This window comes from Orcinus orca, chromosome 4 (assembly GCF_937001465.1).
Source record: "Orcinus orca chromosome 4, mOrcOrc1.1, whole genome shotgun sequence".
Lineage (NCBI taxonomy): Eukaryota > Metazoa > Chordata > Mammalia > Artiodactyla > Delphinidae > Orcinus > Orcinus orca.
This window is the reverse complement of record NC_064562.1, coordinates 51978166-51999820: the sequence shown is the minus strand read 5'-3', so window position 1 is coordinate 51999820 and position 21655 is coordinate 51978166. Positions and strand designations below refer to the sequence as shown.

Here is a 21655-nt window from a genome sequence, read left to right as displayed (position 1 = left end):
TCATAAGTTCATTTAGAAACTACAGATAAAAGAAATAATGAAGACCTATAGCCCTAGACCACAGAGTTAATAAATGTTGATGTTTTGATGTATTACCCTGAAGTATTTTATAAGGCTTACAAGGTATTTTATAAGCAATTATGGTCTGCTATACCATTCACCTATTTTCCTTTTTCACTTAATATATCAGGAATAGGTTCTATATCATTCTTTTTAAATTGCGGCAAAAAACTTATAAAATTGGCCATCTTAACCATTTTTAAGTGTATAGTTCAGTAATGTTAAGTATATTTACTTTTATATAACAGATCTCTAGAAATTTATCTTGCAAAATTAAAACTCGAAACCCATAAATACTGCCCCCTCCCCACTGATCCACCCTCAGCCTTTGGTGAGCTTCTACCTTTTTGCTTTCTTTTTCTATGACTTTTATTACTTTAAATATTCTATGAGTGAAATCATACAGTATTTGTCCTTTTGTGACTGCTTATTTTGCTTAGCCTAATGTCCTCAATGTTCATCCATGTTGTAGCATGTGACAGGAATGTAAGACTATATAATATGTAATATAGGTATGTATTGTATGTACGTATCACACATTATCCATTCATCTGTCAGTGGACATTTGGGTTGCTTCTACCTCTTGACTATTGTGAATAATGCTGCAGTTAACATGGGTGTGCAAATATCTCCTTGAGGTTCTGCTTTGAATTTCCCTGGACATATATGCAGAAGTGAGATTGCTGGATCATATGGTGACTCTATTTTTAAATTTTTGAGAAACCTTCATACTATCTTTCACAATGGCTGTACCATTTTGCATTCCCATCAGCAGTGCACAAGGATTCCAATTTCCCCATATCCTTGCCAACACTCATTTTCTGTTCTTTTGGTAGTGGCCATCCTAACAGGTGTGAGATGATATCTCATTGTGGCTTTGATTTGTATTTCTCTTATGATTAGTGATGTTGAATATCTTTCCACTTACATATCTCTTGTTGAATCATCTATTCAATTATTTTTAATCAAGTTATTTTTTGTTGAGCTGTAGAAGTTCCTTACACATTCTAGATATTAAACCCTTATTAGATAGATGACTTGCAAATATTTTCTTCCATCCCATAGATTGCCTTTTCACTTGGTTTTTTCCTTTAAAGTGCAGTAGTTTAAGCTTGATGTAGTCCTGTATATCTATTTTTGCTGTGACCTATGCTTTGTTATTTCCAAGAAATTGCCAAATCCAATGTCCTGAAGTTTATTCCCTATGTTTTCTTCTAGGAGTTTTATAGATTTAGATCTTTAATCCATTTTGAATTCATTTTAATATATGGTGTAAGGTAAGGGTTCAACTTCATTCTTTTGCAAGTGCAAATCCAATTTTTCCGCACCATTTGTCGAAGAGATTTTTTTCTCAATCATGTAGTTTTGGCACCCTTGTGGAAAATCATTTGGCCATATATATTAGGGTTTCTATATGAGCGCTCTATTCTTTTCCACTGGTCTCTCTGCATCTTGTTATGCCCATACCACAGTGTCTTTATTACTGTTGCTTTGTAATATGTTTTGAAATCAAAGTGTGAGACCTCCAACTTTGTTCTTTTTCCAGATTGTTTTGGCTATAAGGAGTCCCTTGATATTCCATATGAATTTTAGGGTGATTTTTTTTCTGTTTCAGCAAAAAAAAAAAAAACAAAAAAACCATTGGGATATTGATAGAGATTTCATTGAATCTGTAGATTGCTTTGATAGTATGGATATTTTTACAACATTAATTCTTCCAATCCATAAGCATGAAATGTCTATTTGTAGTTTTGATTTCTTTTAGCAATACTTTGTTTTCATTAAATATTCTTTTAAAATATAATTATAACAAACTGTATGGCATTCTCTCATAAATGGATATATCATGATTGATTTAAATGTGCTCTATTAGGAAATATCTAAGTTTTTCATATTTAAAAAAAATGTGGCAGCAATGTTTTTAGCTAACTCTTTGTCCACACTCAGTGATAGTTCCTTGGAGTAAATTCCTAGACACTAATGCAAGTATAAATTTATGATTAAGACATATATGTATATTGTTATAGGGGGTTTTATACTATGAATTCCTATGCTCTGCATGCCAAATACTCTAAATGCAAGGAAAACTAAAGGGAAGTTTTAGAGAAGATGCCATTTAGTATTTCAGTAGTTCTAATGGAAGACTATTTTTTAAAGGACTCATGAAAGTAGTTTCTATGCCCTTTGGGGGAACATTAAGATCTGGTCCCAGCATGAATTCTTTCATTACCATTAGAGGAAAACACTTGTGGATCAGAGTAAAAGGAATTAAAGAGACTCTAAATACTGAAGATATAAAGCTGGCAAATCTAGATGTCTGAGAAGTTGAGGGAAGTGTAAACATAGAAACTGTCAAAATTGTGAAATTAACAATAGCCATACAAAAATCAAAGTGAAGCTTATAAACAAAGTAAGTAATTAGAATAAATTCATGAAGCTTAAGAGATGTACACTGTAGAGCACAAAGCTTCATATAACAAGAATTCAGAAAGTTTTTTCCCAAGGAAAACCTAGGCAAAGCAAGTAACACGTGATGAATAAAAACGATTGTTTTTGCTCATGTGTTTGTAATACATGCTAATATGAATACTGAGGAGATAATTTCTAGTGGTCTACCAGTCTTCCCATATGAGCATATGGAAAAGGTTAATTAAAATCAAATTATGTTTTAGAAAAGTTTTGTTCCTTATTCTTATTTTGTGTAGAGAAAAGAAAAAATAACTGGGCCCTACTTGAGGATTATTGGAGCATAACACTATGGTCTGTATCTTCTATTACAAACATTTTCTTAGAGAATCCTAATATTATGGATCAATAGTGCAGAAACAAACAGCTATACATGCTGATGGTGCTAAATCTTTACCTGAGCCTTGATTTCTCCTTTCCATAAGCAGAGTATTGTGAACAGATTCTATTTGACATTGTGGTGAGAAGTGATAAATGTTTAAGCTGAAGTCTCTAGAAAATAAATGAGAGAATGTCATTAGATGGTCAGGATCCATTGAAAGCAGTGTGCAGGAATGGCCAAAAAGAGACCATTTGGACTCCTTTTGATGACTAGAAAGCTGAATTCTGACCAACGGAACTTTTTCCCCAGAGGTGATTGTATGTTTTTTCCAATTAACAAAATACGAAAGAGGCATTTTAAAAACGTTTACGGATTCCAGAATCGGAATCTTTCTAACATTATTTGAAAGGAACGGCATTAATAGAAGAAGAAGAAAACATAACTATGTAACAAAATGACACTTACCTCTTTCAAAAAGCATACTGTTGGGTTTGGTGAGGTACAGCACAACCCTACCATGGAGAGAGAACTCTTGGTGTAACTGACTAATAGTGTCAAAGGAGCTTGTCCATAATTAATGGAATATTCATACATAAATCTGTGGGGGGAAAAATAGGATTGGTCAAAACATTTGTGGGAAACAGTCTTTTTCAGAAGTATTTTGATGGAAAAAGGATGCATGTTAGTTGATAGTTATAATATCTAAAAAGCACTAGGGATTTAGAGAAAGGGTTATAATACTAGTCACTTTTAATCAATATCTTCATTTAAAAAATCGTTTCTAAATTTCCATGTAGATTACTTGGGAGGGGTCATTTGTCCCTTTATTCCTTTAGCATCTGCCATATGCATGGCCTATGGTAGCTGCTTATTAACGTTGGTGGAAAAAATTGAAATGAAGGTAATGGAATTATCTTTCATTATCTGTTTATTCTAGACAATTGCTGTGTATAGGCTTGTTTGTTGAAATTATTTTAATTTTTGTGAGCATAAACCACTAAGTATCTAAAGAGACTGAGATCTTAGGCAAAATCCTCCCTGAATTTACAGGGATGGGCAAGCCAACCAACTTTTATGAAATCACGACCTTGATTTCATACTTCTAAAGCCAGTTTGAATGATGTTGCTTTTGACTTCTGTGTGTGTATATATATTTTTTCTACTATCATAATTTTTTTTACAACTTTATGATCTTCTGAGAGTAAAGAATCAATATATAATCGGCTCTTCATGAATGTTAAACAAGAAGGTAAAAGTAATATGTCCACTAATGTGGTACAACAAGTGTCATGTTCACAGGTGTTTCTGGGAATGTACTGTAAGAATGAAAAACTGTTTATTTCTTATGCTCTACTGGAAATTAAATACTTGTGCACAGCAATAAAATTCTATCAGATGGAGTGTGCAAGGATCCCTAACATAAGAGGAATCACAACAGCTGCTGTCAAATATTGGAACGAGTCATGTGGACAGGGGATCCAAGTGAGTCTGCTTCAGATACTAGAACTAGGATGAGAGAGGGTAGACGTTTGGGAAAGTTGACTTCATCTCCATCTGAGAAAGCTATTTGTAATAGGCACTGACAGAGATGGGATGTTGTGGGTGACAGTCAAGTTTTCGTTATTGGTAATTGTCCGGGTTGCGGTATAAGAGGTGTTTATATAGAATAGGGGGCTAGATTAGACATGTATGTTATTTTATGCCCTGAAGTTTTACATATGATGAAAGCAGCTTACTGATCAGCAAACCCCTTGGGATCTTTCCTGAATGCCTCACAGATCTCATCATTTGTTGGCTCTACATAGGTAGGAAATTCTTGTGGCTGGTGCTTCAGGGCAGCCATACAGAGTTTCTTTTCAAGGCCCTCTTTAGTGCAACACTCGGGAGTTCCTGGGTGCACTGGGAATGGAGAGTCACTTTCACAGGATTTAGCAGACAATGCTGAAGTCTAGAATGAGAAAAGAAAAGTAAACTCACATATGTGCAAGTTTCCAGGCTTATAGTTCTCCATTTAGTATAACATCTTAGTCTTAAATTTTAAAATTCTCATTAGTAACAAACTGGCCATGACTAGCTGCATTACTCTAGTTATAGGCTAGTACAGGGTCTTATGTTAAGACTCAGAGTAGGACCAAAAGAGAACCTTCATTAACAAGTTAACTGTATATGATTGCAGCTGTTAGAGGTTTGATCCTCTAGTACAGTGTTTATCCACAGGGATATTAACATCTCTAAGGATGAGGGAGGTCATTTGAAAAAGCTCCATTGATTCTGATGTGATCTCCCATCTGTATTCTGTTCTAAATACCGCTAAGAATGGGGACCTCCCTCTTCCCTCCTCTCCTCCCTTTGTTAAATGAACAGGCTCTTAATCCTTGACTGCTTTCGTCTTCAACATTGATTTGCAGTCTCCTACTCAATGGTTCTTTAGCCTGCTTTTGCATCAGTGTATAAAAATAAGAAATGCCAAAAAAAAAAACAACAGAAAAAAAGAAATACCTGGGCTGCATAACACAGAAATTCTGATCAGTAGGTCAAAGATGAGGCCTGAGGGCCTGTTTTTTCCCCCCGAAGTCCCAAAGTTTATTCTCCTATGCATCATGGGTTGAAGCACTGGTACAACTTAATTTACTGCCTCAACAGTGGTACATAGATACGTGTGGGCGGACTAAGCTCATGGTAAGAGTACCACCAAAGCAGTTGTAGCAACAAAATGTTCTTTTTGGAAAGAATTTGATACCTGGAATAAAAATGTGGAGTAGAAATAGTCCCATGGAAATAGAAATAAGTCCATGGAAAAAATTGGGGATTTACATGGGAAAATGATTTTGACATCTTTACAGTTATTTTATAAGATATCTTTTGAAGATAAAACTTCTAAAGATCTTTCCTATCGATGAAGGAAAGCAAAGCAACATGATGAATCATTTATGTAAACCAAAAGTAAACAGTGAATCTTTTCCCATTTCTTTCCCTGGCAACTTTCCTATTTTTCCTTTTTTATTACCTCCTTTCAAATAAAAAAACAAAGTTTACAAAGAAAGTAACATATTTGTAGAAAAAAAAATTGCTTTGTAAAGCAGGAAAATGGTGTTATCCAAAAAATGTCAATGCTATCTCTGTTCTTATGATCTGTCTCTAACAATCTTGGATGGGTTATGACCAAACATTTCTGGTCAAGGTTTGGGTTTGCAAATATGTAAAACAAAATGGAAATAAAAATGTGTTCTGTTTTTTTGATTGTAGTTGGTAGTTTGCTTGTTTATTTTAAGATAGTGCAGAAGGTTGTGTTGAAATGGCATATTTGTGGAGTTGTTGGTGGGGAGAAAACGATAAAGTTCTTAGAATGTAGATAAGGTCCAGGTAAAGAAATTAATAGGTAAGAGTCATAGAATATATTCTAATTAGATCTTTGGAGCATTGTGTCTGTTGGCTAACTGTTGAAGTCTTGAGCAATGAGACATTTGTCTGTAGAGGCCTTTATCAAGATGCAGCTAAATGTCATTTTTATTCTTCCAGATGACAGTATCAGTAAATTGCTAGAAACACCTGTAGTTTCACATTTTTCAGCTGTTGTCTATATTTTGAAAACTGTCATTTCAGCATTTTTTATTTCTGCATGTATACTCTAAGGTAGAAAACACAGAACTGTGTGTGTATATACAGGGCAGTTTTTGAACCCCCAAATAACTTGAAACCAACACTAAGTTTTTCCAGGGCACTTGGTACCAGTCTTGGCATGATACAGGTATGGGTATTGGTAGGCTTCTAAGATACACAGAATATATTAGAATTATTTCAAGAGGTCCATGAATTAATAATACACACCCCAGTTTTCTCATTTGAACTTTGTAGGACTAATGGGCAGAATTGGTTCACTATACCAGAATAAATTTGGACTCTAGGATAATAGACTTCGTAACTCCCTCAAACTTGGAGTAGGTGGGTTGCTGTCTAAAATTTCCCCAAGATATGATGTAAAGGCCTGTCTTGGCCCCCTTCTATGGGCCAGCATAGACATTGCCAACCACACAATCCTACCCTGTTGTCATAACAGTCAGGATCGGCCCCCTCAGCACAGCAGGCTTCTGTCAAGGAGACAACTTCATTCACAAGATGACTGATCTGTTCAAAGGTAGCACTGGGAAATTTTCTGCTGTATAGGACCATTGACCTGAGGAGAAATGGAAGTCAATGTATGCAGAATTTTTTAAAGTTTTCACATTTGCACATATTTTAATATGAAATCTATTCAATTTTTTAGTGGAATATTGCACCCATGTTCTTGACTAGTGAAAATATGACATTGGCTTTAAAAATAAGTTTATCTGGAACAAAGACGCATCTTGTAACAGTAGAACTTGGGTTTGGGAGTTCCATCAAACCAGCCTCATGTTCTTTCCTCTCTCAAGCCTCCCCAAATGAACCTTTCCTTTACCTTGCTGCCTTTGTTTGGCAGCGTCATAGCATGTACTATTTGCCTTTTAATTCACCTTAGAAAACTATGCTTACTTGTTTTCTCAACTCATTAGTATACTTGTAACAAATTCTTAGACCATATTAACAATAGTTCAGCTGGAATCTTTGGATGTCCTCCATTTGCCTGACATCTCTGCCCACTTTGACCCTGGGGCTCTATCCTCTTAATCTTAATGGAGATCAGTTCAGTCCCTGACACAGAACTGAAAATACCTCACACTTAGCTTCATTCAAGGTCAGGTAACTAGAAGAGTGAGCGAGTACCTCATACTTACAAAGATGTGAAGTCATCTTTTCCCAGGCTGGCGAGTTCCTTGCAGACTTTATCTTTCTCATAATCTCGACCTAGGAACCAGAAATATATATTAAAAAAGTATCTTTTTCCTTTTAAATGAATGTTGCATTAAATGTATATATACAAAGGGATCTTCCACATGACTCATCAATGGTGAAAGTAGCATTTTTCTCAATACCTATATGCAATTACACTTTTTGGTGCCTTTCTGTTTTATCACAATGGATCAAAATTTGATGGCATGCTATAAACTTTAATGAAAATTAAAGAAATAAAATAAGAAAAAGGATTAACTATAGAGGGCAGACAACAGAAGCAAGAAGAACTACAATTCTGCAGCCTGTGGAAGGAAAACCACATTCACAGAAAGATAGACAAAATGAAAGGCAGAAGACTTTGTACCAGATGAAGGAACAAGATAAAACCCCAGAAAAAACAACTAAATGAAGTGGAGATAGGCAACCTTCCAGAAAAAGAATTCAGAATAATGACAGTGAAGATGATCCAGGACCTCGGAAAAAGAATGGAGGCAAAGATTGAGAAGATGCAAGAAATGTTTAACAAAGACCTAGAAGAATTAAGGAACAAACACCTAGAAGAATTAGAGAACAAACAGAGATGAACAATAACTGAAATGAAAAATACACTAGAAGGAATCAATAGCAGAATAACTGAGGCAGAAGAATGGATAAGTGACCTGGAAGATAAAATAGTGGAAATAATTACTGCAGAGCAGAATAAAGAAAAAAGAATGAAAAAAATTGAGGATAGTCTCACAGACCTCTGGGACAACATTAAATGCACCAACATTAACATTATAGGGGTCCCAGAAGGAGAAGAGAGAGAGAAAGGACCCGAGAAAATATCTGAAGAGATTATAGTTGAAAACTTCCCTAACATGGGAAAGGAAATAGCCACCCAAGTCCAGGTAGTGCAGAGAGTCCCAGGCAGGATAAACCCAAGGAGAAACATGCCGAGACACATAGTAATCAAATGAATAAAAATTATTGAAAGCAACAAGGGAAATATGACAACATACAAGGGAACTCCCATAAGGTTAACAGCTGATTTCTCAGCAAATCTACAAGCCAGAAGGGAGTGGCATGGTATGTTTAAAGTGATGAAAGGGAAGAACCTACAACCTTGCTGGATGTAATATCCAGCAAGGATCTCATTCAAATTTGACAGAGAAATCAAAAGTTTTACACACAAGCAAAAGTTAAGAGAATTCAACACCACCAAACCAGCACTACAACGAATGCTAAAGGAACTTCTCTAAGTGGGAAACACAAGAGAAGAAAAGGACCTACAAAAACAAACCCATAACAATTAAGAAAAGGGTAATAGGAACATACATATTGATAATTACCTTAAATGTGAAAGGATTAAATGCTCCAACCAAAAGACACAGGCTTGCTGAATGGATACAAAAACAAGACCCATATAGGTGCTGTCTACAAGAGACCCACTTCAGACCTAAGGACACATACAGACTAAAAGTGAGGGGATGGAAAAAGATATTCCATGCAAGTGGAAATCAAAAGAAAGCTGGAGTAGCAATACTCATATCAGATAAAATAGGCTTTAAAATAAAGACTATTACAAGAGACAAGGAAGGACACTACATAATGATCAATGGATCAATCCAAGAAGATATAAGAATTATAAATATATATGCACCCAACATAGGAGCACCTCAATACATAAGGCAACTGCTAACAGCTATAAAAGGAAACTGACAGTAACACAGTATTAGTGGGGGACTTTTAACACCTCACCACAATGGACAAATCATCCAGACAGAAAATTAATAAGGAAACACAAGCTTTAAATGACACAATAGACTGGATAGAGTTAATTGATATTTATAGGACATTCCATCCAAAAACAGATTACAGTTTTCAAGTGCACATGGAACATTCTCCAGGATCACTTCTTGGGTCACAAATCAAGCCTTAGTAAGTTTAAGAAAATTGATATCATATCAAGCATCTTTTCTGACCACAATGCTATGAGATTAGAAATTAACTACAGGGAAAAAAACATAAAAAACACAAATACATGGAGGCTAAACAATACGTTACTAAATAACCAAGAGGTCCCGAAGAAATCAAAGAGGAAATCAAAAAATACCTAGAGACAAATTACAGTGAAAACACAACAATCCAAAACCCTTGGAATGCAGCAAAAGCAGTTCTAAGAGGGAAGTTTATAGCAATACAAGCCTACCTCAAGAAACAAGAAAAATCTCAAACTATCTAACGTTACACCTCAAGGAACTAGAGAAAGAAGAATAAACAAAACCCAAAATTAGCAGAAGGAAAGAAAGAAAAGATCAGAGCAGAAATAAATGAAATAGAAACAAAGAAAACAGTAGCAAAGATCAATAAAACTAAAAGCTGATCCTTTGAAGGTAAACAAAATTGATAAACCTTTAGCCGGACTCATCAAGGAAAATAGGGAGAAGACTCAAATCAATAAAGTTAGAAATGAAAAGGAGAAGTAACAATGGATACCGCAGAAATAAAAAGCATCGTAAGAGACTGCTAAATGCAACTCTATGCCAATAAAATGGACAACCTGGAAGAAATGGACAAATTCTTAGAAAGGTATAAACTTCCAAGACTGAACCAGGAAGAAATAGATAATATGAACAGACCAATCACAAGTAATGAAATTGAAACTGTGACTAAAAATCCTCCGGGCTTCCCTGGTGGCACAGTGGTTGAGAGTCCGCCTGCTGATGCAGGGGACACGGGTTCGTGCCCGGGTCCGGGAAGATCCCACATGCCACAGAGTGGCTGGGCCCATGAGCCATGGCCGCTGAGCCTGCACGTCCAGAGCCTGTGCTCTGCAACGGGAGAGGCCACAACAGAGAGACGCCCATGTACTGAAGAAAAAAAAAAAAAAAAATCTTCCTACAAACAAAAGTCCAGGACCAGACGGCTTCACAGGTGAATTCTATCAAACATTTGGAGAAGAGCTAAAACGTATCCTTCTCAAACTCTTCCAAAATACAGCAGAGGGAGGAACACTCAGAAATGAGGGAGGAACACTCCCTCAATCTATGAGGCCACCATCACCCTGATACCAAAACCAGACAAAGATACTACAAAAAAAAATTATAGACCAATATCACTGATGAATATAAATGTGAAAATCCTCAACAAAATACTAGCAAACAATCCACCAACACGTTAAAAGGATCATATACCATGATCTAGTGGGATTTATCCCAAGGATCCAAGGATTCTACAATATACACAAGTTAATCAATGTGATACATCACATTAACAAATTGAAGGAAAACCATATGATCATCTCAATAGATGCAGAAAAAGCTTTTGACAAAATTCAACACCCATTTATGATAACTCTCCAGAAAGTGGGCATGGAAGGAACCTACCTCAACATAATAAAGGCCATATATGAGAAACCCACAGCAAACATCCTCAATGGTGAAAAACTGAAAACATTTCCTCTAAGATCAGGAACAAGACAAGGATGTTCACTCTCACCACTATTACTCAACAAAGTTTTGGAAGTCCTAGCCACAGCAATCAGAAAAGAAAAAGAAATAAAAGGAATACAAAATGGAAAAGAAGAAGTAAAATTTTCACTGTTTACAGCTGACATGATACTATACATAGAGCATCCTAAACATGCCACCAGAAAACTACTAGAGCTAATCAATGAATTTGGTAAAGTTGCAGGATACAAAATTAATGCACAGAAATCTCTTGCATTCTTATACACTAATAATGAAAGATCAGAAAAAGAAATTAAGGAAACAATCCCATTCACCATTGCAACAAAAAGAATAAAATACCTAGGAATAAACCTACCTAAGGAGACTAAAGACCTGTATGCAGAAAACTATAAGACACTAATGAAAGAAATTAAAGATGATACCAACAGATGGAGAGATATACCATGTTCTTGGATTGGAAGAATCAACATTATGAAAATGACTGTACTAACCAAAGCAATCTACAGATTCAATGCAATCCCTATCAAATTACCAATGGCAATTTTTACAGAACTAGAACAAAAAAATCTTAAAATTTGTATGGAGACACAAAAGACCCCAAATAGCCAAAGCAGTCTTGCAGGAAAAAAATGGAGCTGGAGGAATCAGACTCCCTAACTTCAGACTATGCTACAAATCTACAGTAATCAGGACAGTATGGTACTGACACAAAAACAGAAATATAGATCAATGGAACAGGATAGAAATCCGAAAGATAAACCCACACACCTATGGTCAACTAATCTATGACAAAGGAGGCAAGGATATACAATGGAGAAAAGACAGTCTCTTCAATAAGTGATGCTGGGAAAACTGGACAGCTACATGTAAAAGAATGAAATTAGAACACTCCCTAACACCATGCACAAAAATAAGCTCAAAATGGATTAGAGACCTAAATGTAAGATCGGACACTGTAAAACTCTTGGAAACATAGGAAGAACACTCTTTGACATAAATCACAGCAAGATCTTTTTTGACCCACCTCCTAGAGTAATGGAAATAAAAACAAAAATAAACAAATGGGACCTAATGAAACTTAAAAGCTTTTGCACAGCAGAGGAAACCATAAACAAGGCGAGAAGACAACCCTCTGAATGGGAGAAAATATTTGCAAATGAATCAACGGACAAAGGTTTAATCTCCAAAATATATAAACAGCTTACGCAGCTCAATATTAAAAAACAAACAACCTGATCCAAGAATGGGCAGAAGACCTAAATAGACATTTCTCCAAAGAAGACATACAGATGGCCAGGAAGCCCATGAAAAGCTGCTCAACATCACTGTCAGAGAAATGCAAATCAAAACTACAATGAGGTATCATCTCACACCAGTCAAAATGGCCATCATCAGAAAATGTACAAACAACAAATGCTGGAGAGGGTGTGGAGAAAAGAGAACACTCTTGCACTGTTGGTGGGAATGTAAATTGATACAGCCACTATGGAGAACAGTATGGAGTTTCCTTAAAAAACTAAAAATAGAATTACTGTATGACCCAGCAATCACACTAATGGGCATATACGCTGAGAAAACCATAATTCAAAAAGACACATGCACACCAATGTTCATTGCGGCAGTATTTACAATAGCCAGGTCATGGAAGCAACCTAAGTGCCCATCGAGAGATGAATGGATAAAGAAGTTGTGGTACATGTATACAATGGAATATTACTCAGCCATAAAAAAAAAAGAAATTGAGTTATTTGTAGAGATGTGGATGGACCTAGAGTCTGTCATACAGAGTGAAGTAAGTCAGAAAGAGAAAAACAAATATTGTATATTAACACATATATGTGGAACCTAGAAAAATGGTACGGATGAACTAGTTTGCAGAGCAGAAATAGAGACACAGATGTAGAGAACAAACGTATGGACACCAAGGGGGGAAACCTTTCCTACTAGCTTTTCTTTTCCCTGTGTTAACCCTGGAGGAACTAAAAGCAGCCTAGAGAGTAGCAGGAAGGAGAAGAGAACAGGCAGAGGAAAGTGTATGCCTCCCTTTGCCACTAAAGGCAGTAGGACTGAAACATGCCTGATCTGGGGGAGTAGCTTCAATTTTAAATGAATTTACAAATTTTTGACTTTAACCAGACAGTCCCATGGCTGTTAACAGGTTGTTATTTTGATGTTCAAAAGGACCAGAGGACCTTATATGAGTGATCAGAAAAATCATAGAACCTACTCTTAAGTCCATTTGGGTGGTTGGGAAGAGCTAGTTTGCACAGGGGATGAGTTCTTTATTGATGGTGAGACCCACTTGTTCAACACGCCTGTTACATATACAATAGGTGGACGCATGGAAGGCAGCCAGTGTTTTTCTTCCCCGATTCATTATTTATGCAAGAAAGTCTAGGAAATTTGCCAACAGTTTGATGCTATATCTTTCCAAAAAAATGTAAGAAGTATAGAAATGGCCCAGTTCCTCTTCTAAATGGTTTTAACATTTAGTAACGTATCCTCCTGGATTTAAATATTGGGAAATCCATCTTGGATGATATGATGGCAATTACTGGTATGCATTTTACCCCCTAAATGTGCTCGCCTCAGCTCCATGGATGAATGAATATACATAAAGCAGAGTAGGAATTCTTTTTTTTTAATTGGAGTATAGTTGATTTAAAATATTGTGTTTCAGGTGTACAGCAAAGTGATTCTGTTATACGTATATCCACTCTTTTTAAGATTCTTTTCCCATATAGGCCATTACAGAGTACTGAGTAGAGTTTCCTGTGCTATACAGTAGGTCTTTATTTGTCATTTATTTTATATCATATGATATTGCTTATATGTAGAAATTCTTGTTTTATGGTTTGGAGTGGAGGTGGTAGTGGCTGGATACTGGCTGGGGAAGATTTTGTTTTGGTTTTTTTTTTCCTTTTAAAAAGACTCTCAGGACTTCCCTTGTGGCGCAGTGGTTAAGAATCCACCTGCCAGTGCAGGGGACATGGGTTCGATCCCTGGTCCGGGAAGATCCCACATGCCATGGAGCAACAAAGCCTGTGCGCCACAACTACTGAGCCTGCGCTCTAGAGTGCCCAAGAGCCACAACTACTGAAGCCCACATGCCTAGAGTCCGTGTTCCGCAGCAAGAGAAGCCACCACAGTGAGAAACCCGCACACCGCAATGAAGCGTAGCCTCCTGCAACTAGAGAAAGTCTGCGTGCAGCAAAGAAGACCCAACACAGCCAAAAAAAATTAAAAATATAAAAAATAAAAAGATTCTCTTTGGGATTTGTTAGAATTCATTTTTAAAATGCCTGATTTCAGTGAAAATTGCCTGTAGAGGAAGCTGTTGTACCCTATGTCTTTCAGGTGAACTGTTCAATGCATATAACTAAGGTGAGAAGTCAGAATTGAGGGACAAAGACCTTTTTAAGTGGCATTTTCTAAAAGGGACCAACTCAAATACCATCAAAATCACAAAGAAGGTGGATAAACCTGCATGATCAAATCGCACATTATCTTGGAAACTAGGACAAGACAGTAGGATTGATAGTGGCTTTTTATACTCTATTGACTGAGAACCTTCATATCTAGTACATTTTCTGTAATTTATTGACTTGTTTACAAGGTTAGATATTGTCACAGTTTCAGAAGGTCAAAATAAGGCAGAAATTTTCTGTTAATCATTAATGGTATTCAGTGGGACTGAAGATTAGGGCACAGGGAAAAAATTCAGGGTAGAGCTGTCTTCCTGTAGTGAGAAGATGTAGTATTAGGATGTCAGTGGAGTTTTATATTGCTCCTGGGTAGAACTGGGGAAAATGGCTGGCAGTAGATTTTAGTTCAGTGTGAGAGAACTTTATAACTGTGGCTAATTAATAACTGAAATGATGAACCGCTTTTTTTTTTTTTTTTTTTTTTTGCGGTACGCGGGCCTCTCACTGCTGTGGCCTCTCCCGTTGCGGAGCGCAGGCTCAGTGGCCATGGCTCACGGATCCAGCCGCTCCGCGGCATGTGGGATCTTCCCGGACCGGGGCACGAACCCTTGTCCCCTGCATTGGCAGGCGGACTCGCAACCACTGCGCCACCAGGAAAGCCCTGAACAGCTTTCTGAAGTGAGTTTGTTTTGTCCTTAAAATATTCAAATGGAGTTTAAATAACGGTATGTATTAGATTCCTGAATTTAGTACACAGTCGTATCCTCATGATCTTTGAGATCACTTCTAAAAGCTTACAAAATCACCCCTTTTAGAAACAGTAAGAAATTATACAGAATCTTTTTGCTCCCAAAGCTTATGGTTTCAAGCCACAAAAAATACTCAAATAAGAACTCCTTTGTTCTTAATGCAAAGGAAATAACTTTGCTTAATAAACTCTCCCTATAAAACTGCAGAGGTCACTTTTGTTTTATTGTCACCATGCAAAATGAGAGCCTGCATTCAAGGGGGGGCACCTCTGAACATTTAAAAAAATATTTTGTTTCTAACTTTCCAGATTTCTCACTTCATTAAGAAAGAGTTTCATTCAGTGTGCTGAGGACGTGAGTGCATGTGAATATAGTATAAGTGGAAACTACAGTTTATCTCCTTTAATTAAAGCTATTTAAACAACTGAGATTGCACAGAAACACATTGGAATCCATGGGTGTTATGTACTGCTTTAGTTAGAATGCAATGATAGAAAACTGGGAAACTAGATCAACTACACAAGACTTAAAATGGTTTTGGAACCATTTTTGCTGGAATATTCAGTCTTGGGCAAAACAGAAGCAAGGGGAAAAGCCCAAATAGGCGTTGAAGAAATTCAGAATTAAAATATGAGGGTAAAACTGCTCTTACAATAGTAACCTGTAGAGGAAGCCATTGCACCATGTATTTTTCAGGTGGATTACTTGAAATATTTCTGATTAAAAGAAATTCATCTATTCATTTATTCAAAGAGAAGACCTGGAGCTGAACTGGTTAAGCGAGTATGTTAATCACTTTCTCATCTTCCAAATGTAACAAATACTGAACTTAATTTGCCATGAGATTGTTCTAAATCAATTCCCTATTCCATGGAGTATTGCTTAATGTTTTCACACCGGTTGAGCTCACTTTCATTTATATAATTAAATCCTATATCAAATGAATTGTAAATGACTTACTCTGTTCTTTAATGTGCCATGTGGTTATGAAGAGGGCAATCTGGACTTTGATACGGCACTAGTAAATATTGGCATAATCCTAGTGACACTGGCGAAATCATTTTCACATTGTGACCCCTAAACACTCAATGTTTACAAATGTCGTTAACAGAATTGTTGCTTTTTGCAATAGCATGTCCCTTTTCTGTCTGTATTGTGAAACATCTTGGTAAGTTATGCCTAACTCTGGACTTTTGAAAATGTTTGGTTTACTTTCGGGAAATCTTTACTGCTTCATGCATCTCTCCTCTCCCAACACAGCTGACGATACTCATTCATACATGCAACGGACATGTCTTGAAGACTTACTCTGTGCCAGGCATTGGGTTCAGTATTGAATATAGAATAAAGAGCAAAATCGACACATCCTTGCCCTTATGGAACTTTTAATCTAGTGGGGATAGACAATATGATACTCATTGTTATGGTACAAACTTTACTAAAAAGGGTATTTTGAATGCTTTAACTATTGTTATAATCATTCTGTAAAACGAGTTTGGTCCTCTAGAAAAGCTGTTTGTATACCGGGAGCAATGGTTGGAGCCTATATATGTTGTGTTGAATAAAAACGCTTATATAGGATGCTAGGAACTGTCTTACGTTGCTATTTTCCTATTCTGGAGAATCATGGGCTTTCAGAACTCTTGGGCGTTTATATTTTTGAAATTTTATTCCTTTGACATTTTTATTTCTATTCTGCACTGACAGAGTCATCTATGTCAGAAAAGGTCAGTGTATTAGTGCGTTTTTTTAACTTAAAGAATATGGTTTGTAGTATTCGTTCAAACTAGGTGGGCTACATATTCAGAGTAGTGGTTTTAGTTGCGAAATTAAATATTGTTGGGCTGGTTTAGGAAGTTACCCTGATTATTGGAACTAAAGAAAACTGCCGATATGTCATTAGAAACATTGTCAACGAAGAACTGGTATTCAAATTAGTACTTTTATTTCATTTTTCAGGCTTTTTGGGTCTCATTTCCGTTGACATTTTAAATCACTATTAAATAAAGCATTGATCTGGTTTCATATTGATGTTTGCAAGCAGGGGTGCAGTTTTGAGCTTAAGTCAATAGAAAGTAAACCTAGAGTTCTGCATGACATCTATAGATTAACTATCTAGAGGAAATTAACTGTACCTCTTAGGATGCCATCAGTGGAACATTTCAGATGTTGAAAATTCAAAATCAGTAGAAGATATAGGGGCAATGGGTCAGTTGCCCCAATACTAAAATTGCCATAGAGAATGGCCTCATAGACTCACTCAAATTTGATGCCTTTGGTTTCAACACGGGTGGTAGCCCATATAGGTGCTACACTCACCAAAGTCCCAGAGGAGGCATTCTTCCTCCACACATCTCATTCCATCTCGCTTTTCCTTCACAAGTTGAGCACCCTGTCATCAACAAATGCTTTTGCAGAGGTGAAGATAAGGGAGCAAGTTTCCCTCTCCCACCTTTGGCATGAGTGAGGGTGGTGTCTTTGGTATCCTGAATTGGAAACTTAGAATGCATTACAGGGCTTAGTTTTTAAAACAATATAAGAATAAATAACATGATAAAGCACATACAAGAAACTTGAAAGCCACCAATACTTAAGGAACTGAGGTCTGATATTAGAGATAAGAATAAGAATACAACACCAATAGCAGCAGTAGTGATCATTGCCATGGAAGAGATTGAAACAAAGCATATGAACCCATGGAATGGAAGAGAGCTTTTAGAAAACCTCATGAAAGGAACTATTACTTGAAGTGGACCATGAATGATGGGCAGGATTTTAACAGGAATAAGTGAATTTGGAGAGGAATTTTAAGTGGAGAGAACATGAAGAAATATCTGAAGTTAGAAAATCTCCAGTCATATCTGGAGAATGAGTAATCCAATAAAACTGAAGCAGTGGAATTAAATACTAGAAAACTTGATCACCAAAGTTTTACTTATTTTTTAAGGTAATGGGGTATCTATTGAAATACATTCATGGAGAGGAATGACCAACTCAGAGCTGTACTCAAGGAAGAGTAATCTTGGGATCTAAGCAAAATAGTACCTTGTTATTTAAGGCTGTTCTGTGAAATATGTTAGTCTATGTAAAAATGCCTAGCACATCTCCTGCCTAACGTGGTAAAAACACAATGAATGTTAGCACCTCTTCTTATAGTAAAATCCAGTGATGATACCTGTATGCCCTTGGGATAAGGATCCCATGTGGCTTGCTCCAGTCCTTCTCTCAGATGGTAGGCTAAATTACTTTCTGGTCAGAAGGAAATGGAAGAGAATAGAAAACTCCCAGGAAGCATGGAAATGAGTTAACATGTACCCCAGTTATCTCCTGGCCAATTCTCCCTGGATCTGACCAATGAGATGATAGTCTATCAACAGTGAGATGTTTTCACTCAATGATCCTTTCCTTGGGGAAGTTCCAGCCTGTCACAGAACCCAGAAACCTACAGTATTAGGTTTCTATTGCTACTGTAACACATTACCACAAATGCAGTGGCTTAAACTTACTGCTTTACATTTCTACTGGGTAGACGGACACAGGTCTCGCTGGGCTAAAATCAAGGTGTCAGCAGGATTGTGTTCTTTCTGGATGCTCTAGGGGAGAATCCACTTCCTTGTCTACTCCAACTTCTAGAGGTGGCCTAGCATTCTAGGCTCAAGGCCTCCTTCCTCCATCTTCAAAGCTGGCAACGTTGTGTCTCTTTGTGCCTTTTCTCTTTAGTGACATCATCCTCTGATTCTGTTTTGCTCCCTTCTTTTGATTACTTTGGCCTCACTCAGATAATCCAGCATTGTTTTTCTACTTTAAGGTCTGCTGACTAGCAACCTTTATTCTGTCTGAAACCTTAATTCCCCTTTGTGATGTGAGCTAACCTCTTAGCCCGTTCCAGGCATTAGAATGTCAACATTTTTGGAGGATGCTCATTCTGCCTAACATACACATTACTATTTAAGCCTGAGGTTGTACCCACCGTCACATGGCTCCAAACAGAGACCAGAATTGGGGTGGGTTTGTATCAGACAGTCTGATAGCTAGAATCCCACCAGTCAGCTATACATGTTCACCCCTAGCATTTCATTTACCTTCCCAACAGTGATCCTAATTTTTATGTATTTCATTTTTGGACTCTACTTACCAGGTTATGTCAGGTTTTGCGTTGTGTTTTAATATGAATTGATTGGGGAAGGGATGGGAGGTAGGGATTTTGTTAGGGAAGCCACTACAATAGCTGGGTGAAGGTTAATAAGGGCCTGCACAAGGACAGTATAAGAAAGTGGAAATGTAGTAGAAAAGAGCCAGTGTTCCCAGGCTTTGAGAACTAGATCTATGCAGGGGGTAAAGGAGACAGACAAAAGGACCACTGAGGAGTTTCGGTACAAGGCTGACATATTTTAGGGCTGAAATTTATAGAATATAGAAATGATTGGATACTGATAACAAAAGTGTATAAAATAAAATCCAACAGTGCTCTACAGGATTGAACATAAATGATTTAGAGGCGATAGTGCCAGGAAAACAGGAAGTTAGAAGACAGAGCTAGTTTCATGGAATAGGGATGAACTGGGATTTGGATCAGCTGTGGATGACCGTGGTGGACAGAATGAATTTCACTTACTTCCCCCTAAACTGGTGTCAATGATTGGCTCTCTCTTACACTTATTCTAAGATTAGTGAAAGTATTTCAGGTATGTGTCTCATGAGAGGCAGCAAAGCAGTGATTTTGAGTGACTGTAAACCCAGTGAATTGATGTAAAATCCTGATCCTGACACTTAACTAGCTCAGTTACTTTGGATAAGTTACTTAACCCCTCTCTTCCTCAGTTTTCCCCATTTATAAAATGGGGATAATAGTACTGAGCTCATCATGGTGTTGAAAGGATGAAATAAATCTATCTGAAAGATTTTAAACATGTTAACATATTGTAAATAAACTATTAGCTATTTTATTCAATGGATATAATCTAGTGCCAATGCTTCACAGTGAATACTATATATAAAACTTATAATGAAAATAACAAAAGACTTAAAGTTTACTCCTTCCAGGATATATATTATGTGTCCTAGTTGATATTTAATTTTCCTTAAAGACTCAAAACTACCTTATGAGGTAGGTACTCTAATAACCTTAGTTTTCTGATTTTACACACAAAAAACTGCTACACATAATATATGGCAAGCAGTGTTCTAAAACTGAGAATTCCAGCAAGGAGCAAAAAGTCCTTGATTTCACGGAGCTTACATTCTACATCTTACTTTCATTACAATAAACAAATGAACAGCTGGTAATAAGGTGATGAGTGCTAAAAATAAAAGCAAAATAAAACAACAAAAACAGGGTAAGGGAATAGAGAAAAATGGAGTAGTAGGTGCTATTTGAGGTAGATTGGTCAGGGAAGTCTTCTCTGTATGTGAACTTGGAGCAGACAGAGGGGATCCATGTTCTAAGATGAGTGAGGTGCTAAGGCAGATCCCTGGGGTGCAGAATACAGAGAGTGGGAGCTAGTGGAGGCCAGTGTGGCTGAAACAGAGTGAACTGGGGGGGAAATAGAGAGGAGGGTAGCAGTGGGCAGAATAAAGAAGTTAAGTGACCATAGATACTAGGGGGAGGGTAATCAGTTCCTTTTAAGGGTTTCTTCATCTTCTTTCTGTATAGATCAACCTTGTGACCTGTTAAAGTATGCTTACTCATCCCCATACCCCATATATGATGGTGAATTCATACTGGCATTGCACCTCATAGCAATGAAGCATAATTTTGCTATTAGTTTAACATTGCTTTTTGTTTGTTTGTTTTTGCGGTACGCGGGCCTCTCACTGTTGGGGCCTCTCACTGTTGTGTCCTCTCCCGCTGTGGACCACAGGCTCCTGACGCGCAGGCTCGGTGGCCATGGCTCACGGGCCTAGCCGCTCCGCGGCATGTGGGATCTTCCCGGACGGGGGCACGAACCCGTGTCCCCTGCATAGGCGGGCGGACCCCCAACCACTGCGCCACCAGGGAAGCCCTAACATTGCTTTTGATGATGAAGTTAGCTACCTCTTTGACTTCAGCTCTTCCTCCTTTCCTCCTTTCCCTTCTCAGCTAAGCCTCTTTAATGCTTTTACTCTGGGTGCTTTGTGAACTTGGATCAGGCCGTATTTGTTCCTAGCTCAGGACATTTGCCCGAGAGTTCGTCAGCTTGAAATATACTTCTAGATATTTGCATGGCTGTCTTCTTTTCATCATGTAGATCTCAAATCCTATGTTGCCTCCTCAGTCACCTGAGGAGGTGACTAAGCACTAAAATAAGCATAAAATTATGCTTATTTTGCAGAGAGCATATACAGACATGTCTGGGAAAGTATCAATAGAATATCTTCTTATTCTAAATT

The 21655-nt window shown here is 37.2% G+C and overlaps 1 protein-coding gene and 1 long non-coding RNA gene across 2 annotated transcripts in view; both read right to left on the bottom strand.

Annotated features, from left to right (window-relative positions):
• Nucleotides 1-21655, bottom strand: part of LOC125964348 (uncharacterized) — a 725473-nt gene that overhangs the window by 615851 nt on the left and 87967 nt on the right. The gene's annotated exons all lie outside the window — the stretch shown is intronic.
• GC (GC vitamin D binding protein) overlaps nt 1-21655 on the bottom strand; it is a 38799-nt gene that overhangs the window by 14423 nt on the left and 2721 nt on the right. Inside the window, exons 2-6 of the mRNA XM_004283566.3 lie at nt 7603-7672; nt 6890-7022; nt 4585-4796; nt 3314-3446; nt 2924-3018 (exon numbers count right to left, since the gene is read on the bottom strand). Of these exons, the coding sequence (XP_004283614.1) occupies nt 2924-3018; nt 3314-3446; nt 4585-4796; nt 6890-7022; nt 7603-7672 (643 nt within the window). The remainder of the gene's footprint in view (nt 1-2923; nt 3019-3313; nt 3447-4584; nt 4797-6889; nt 7023-7602; nt 7673-21655) is intronic.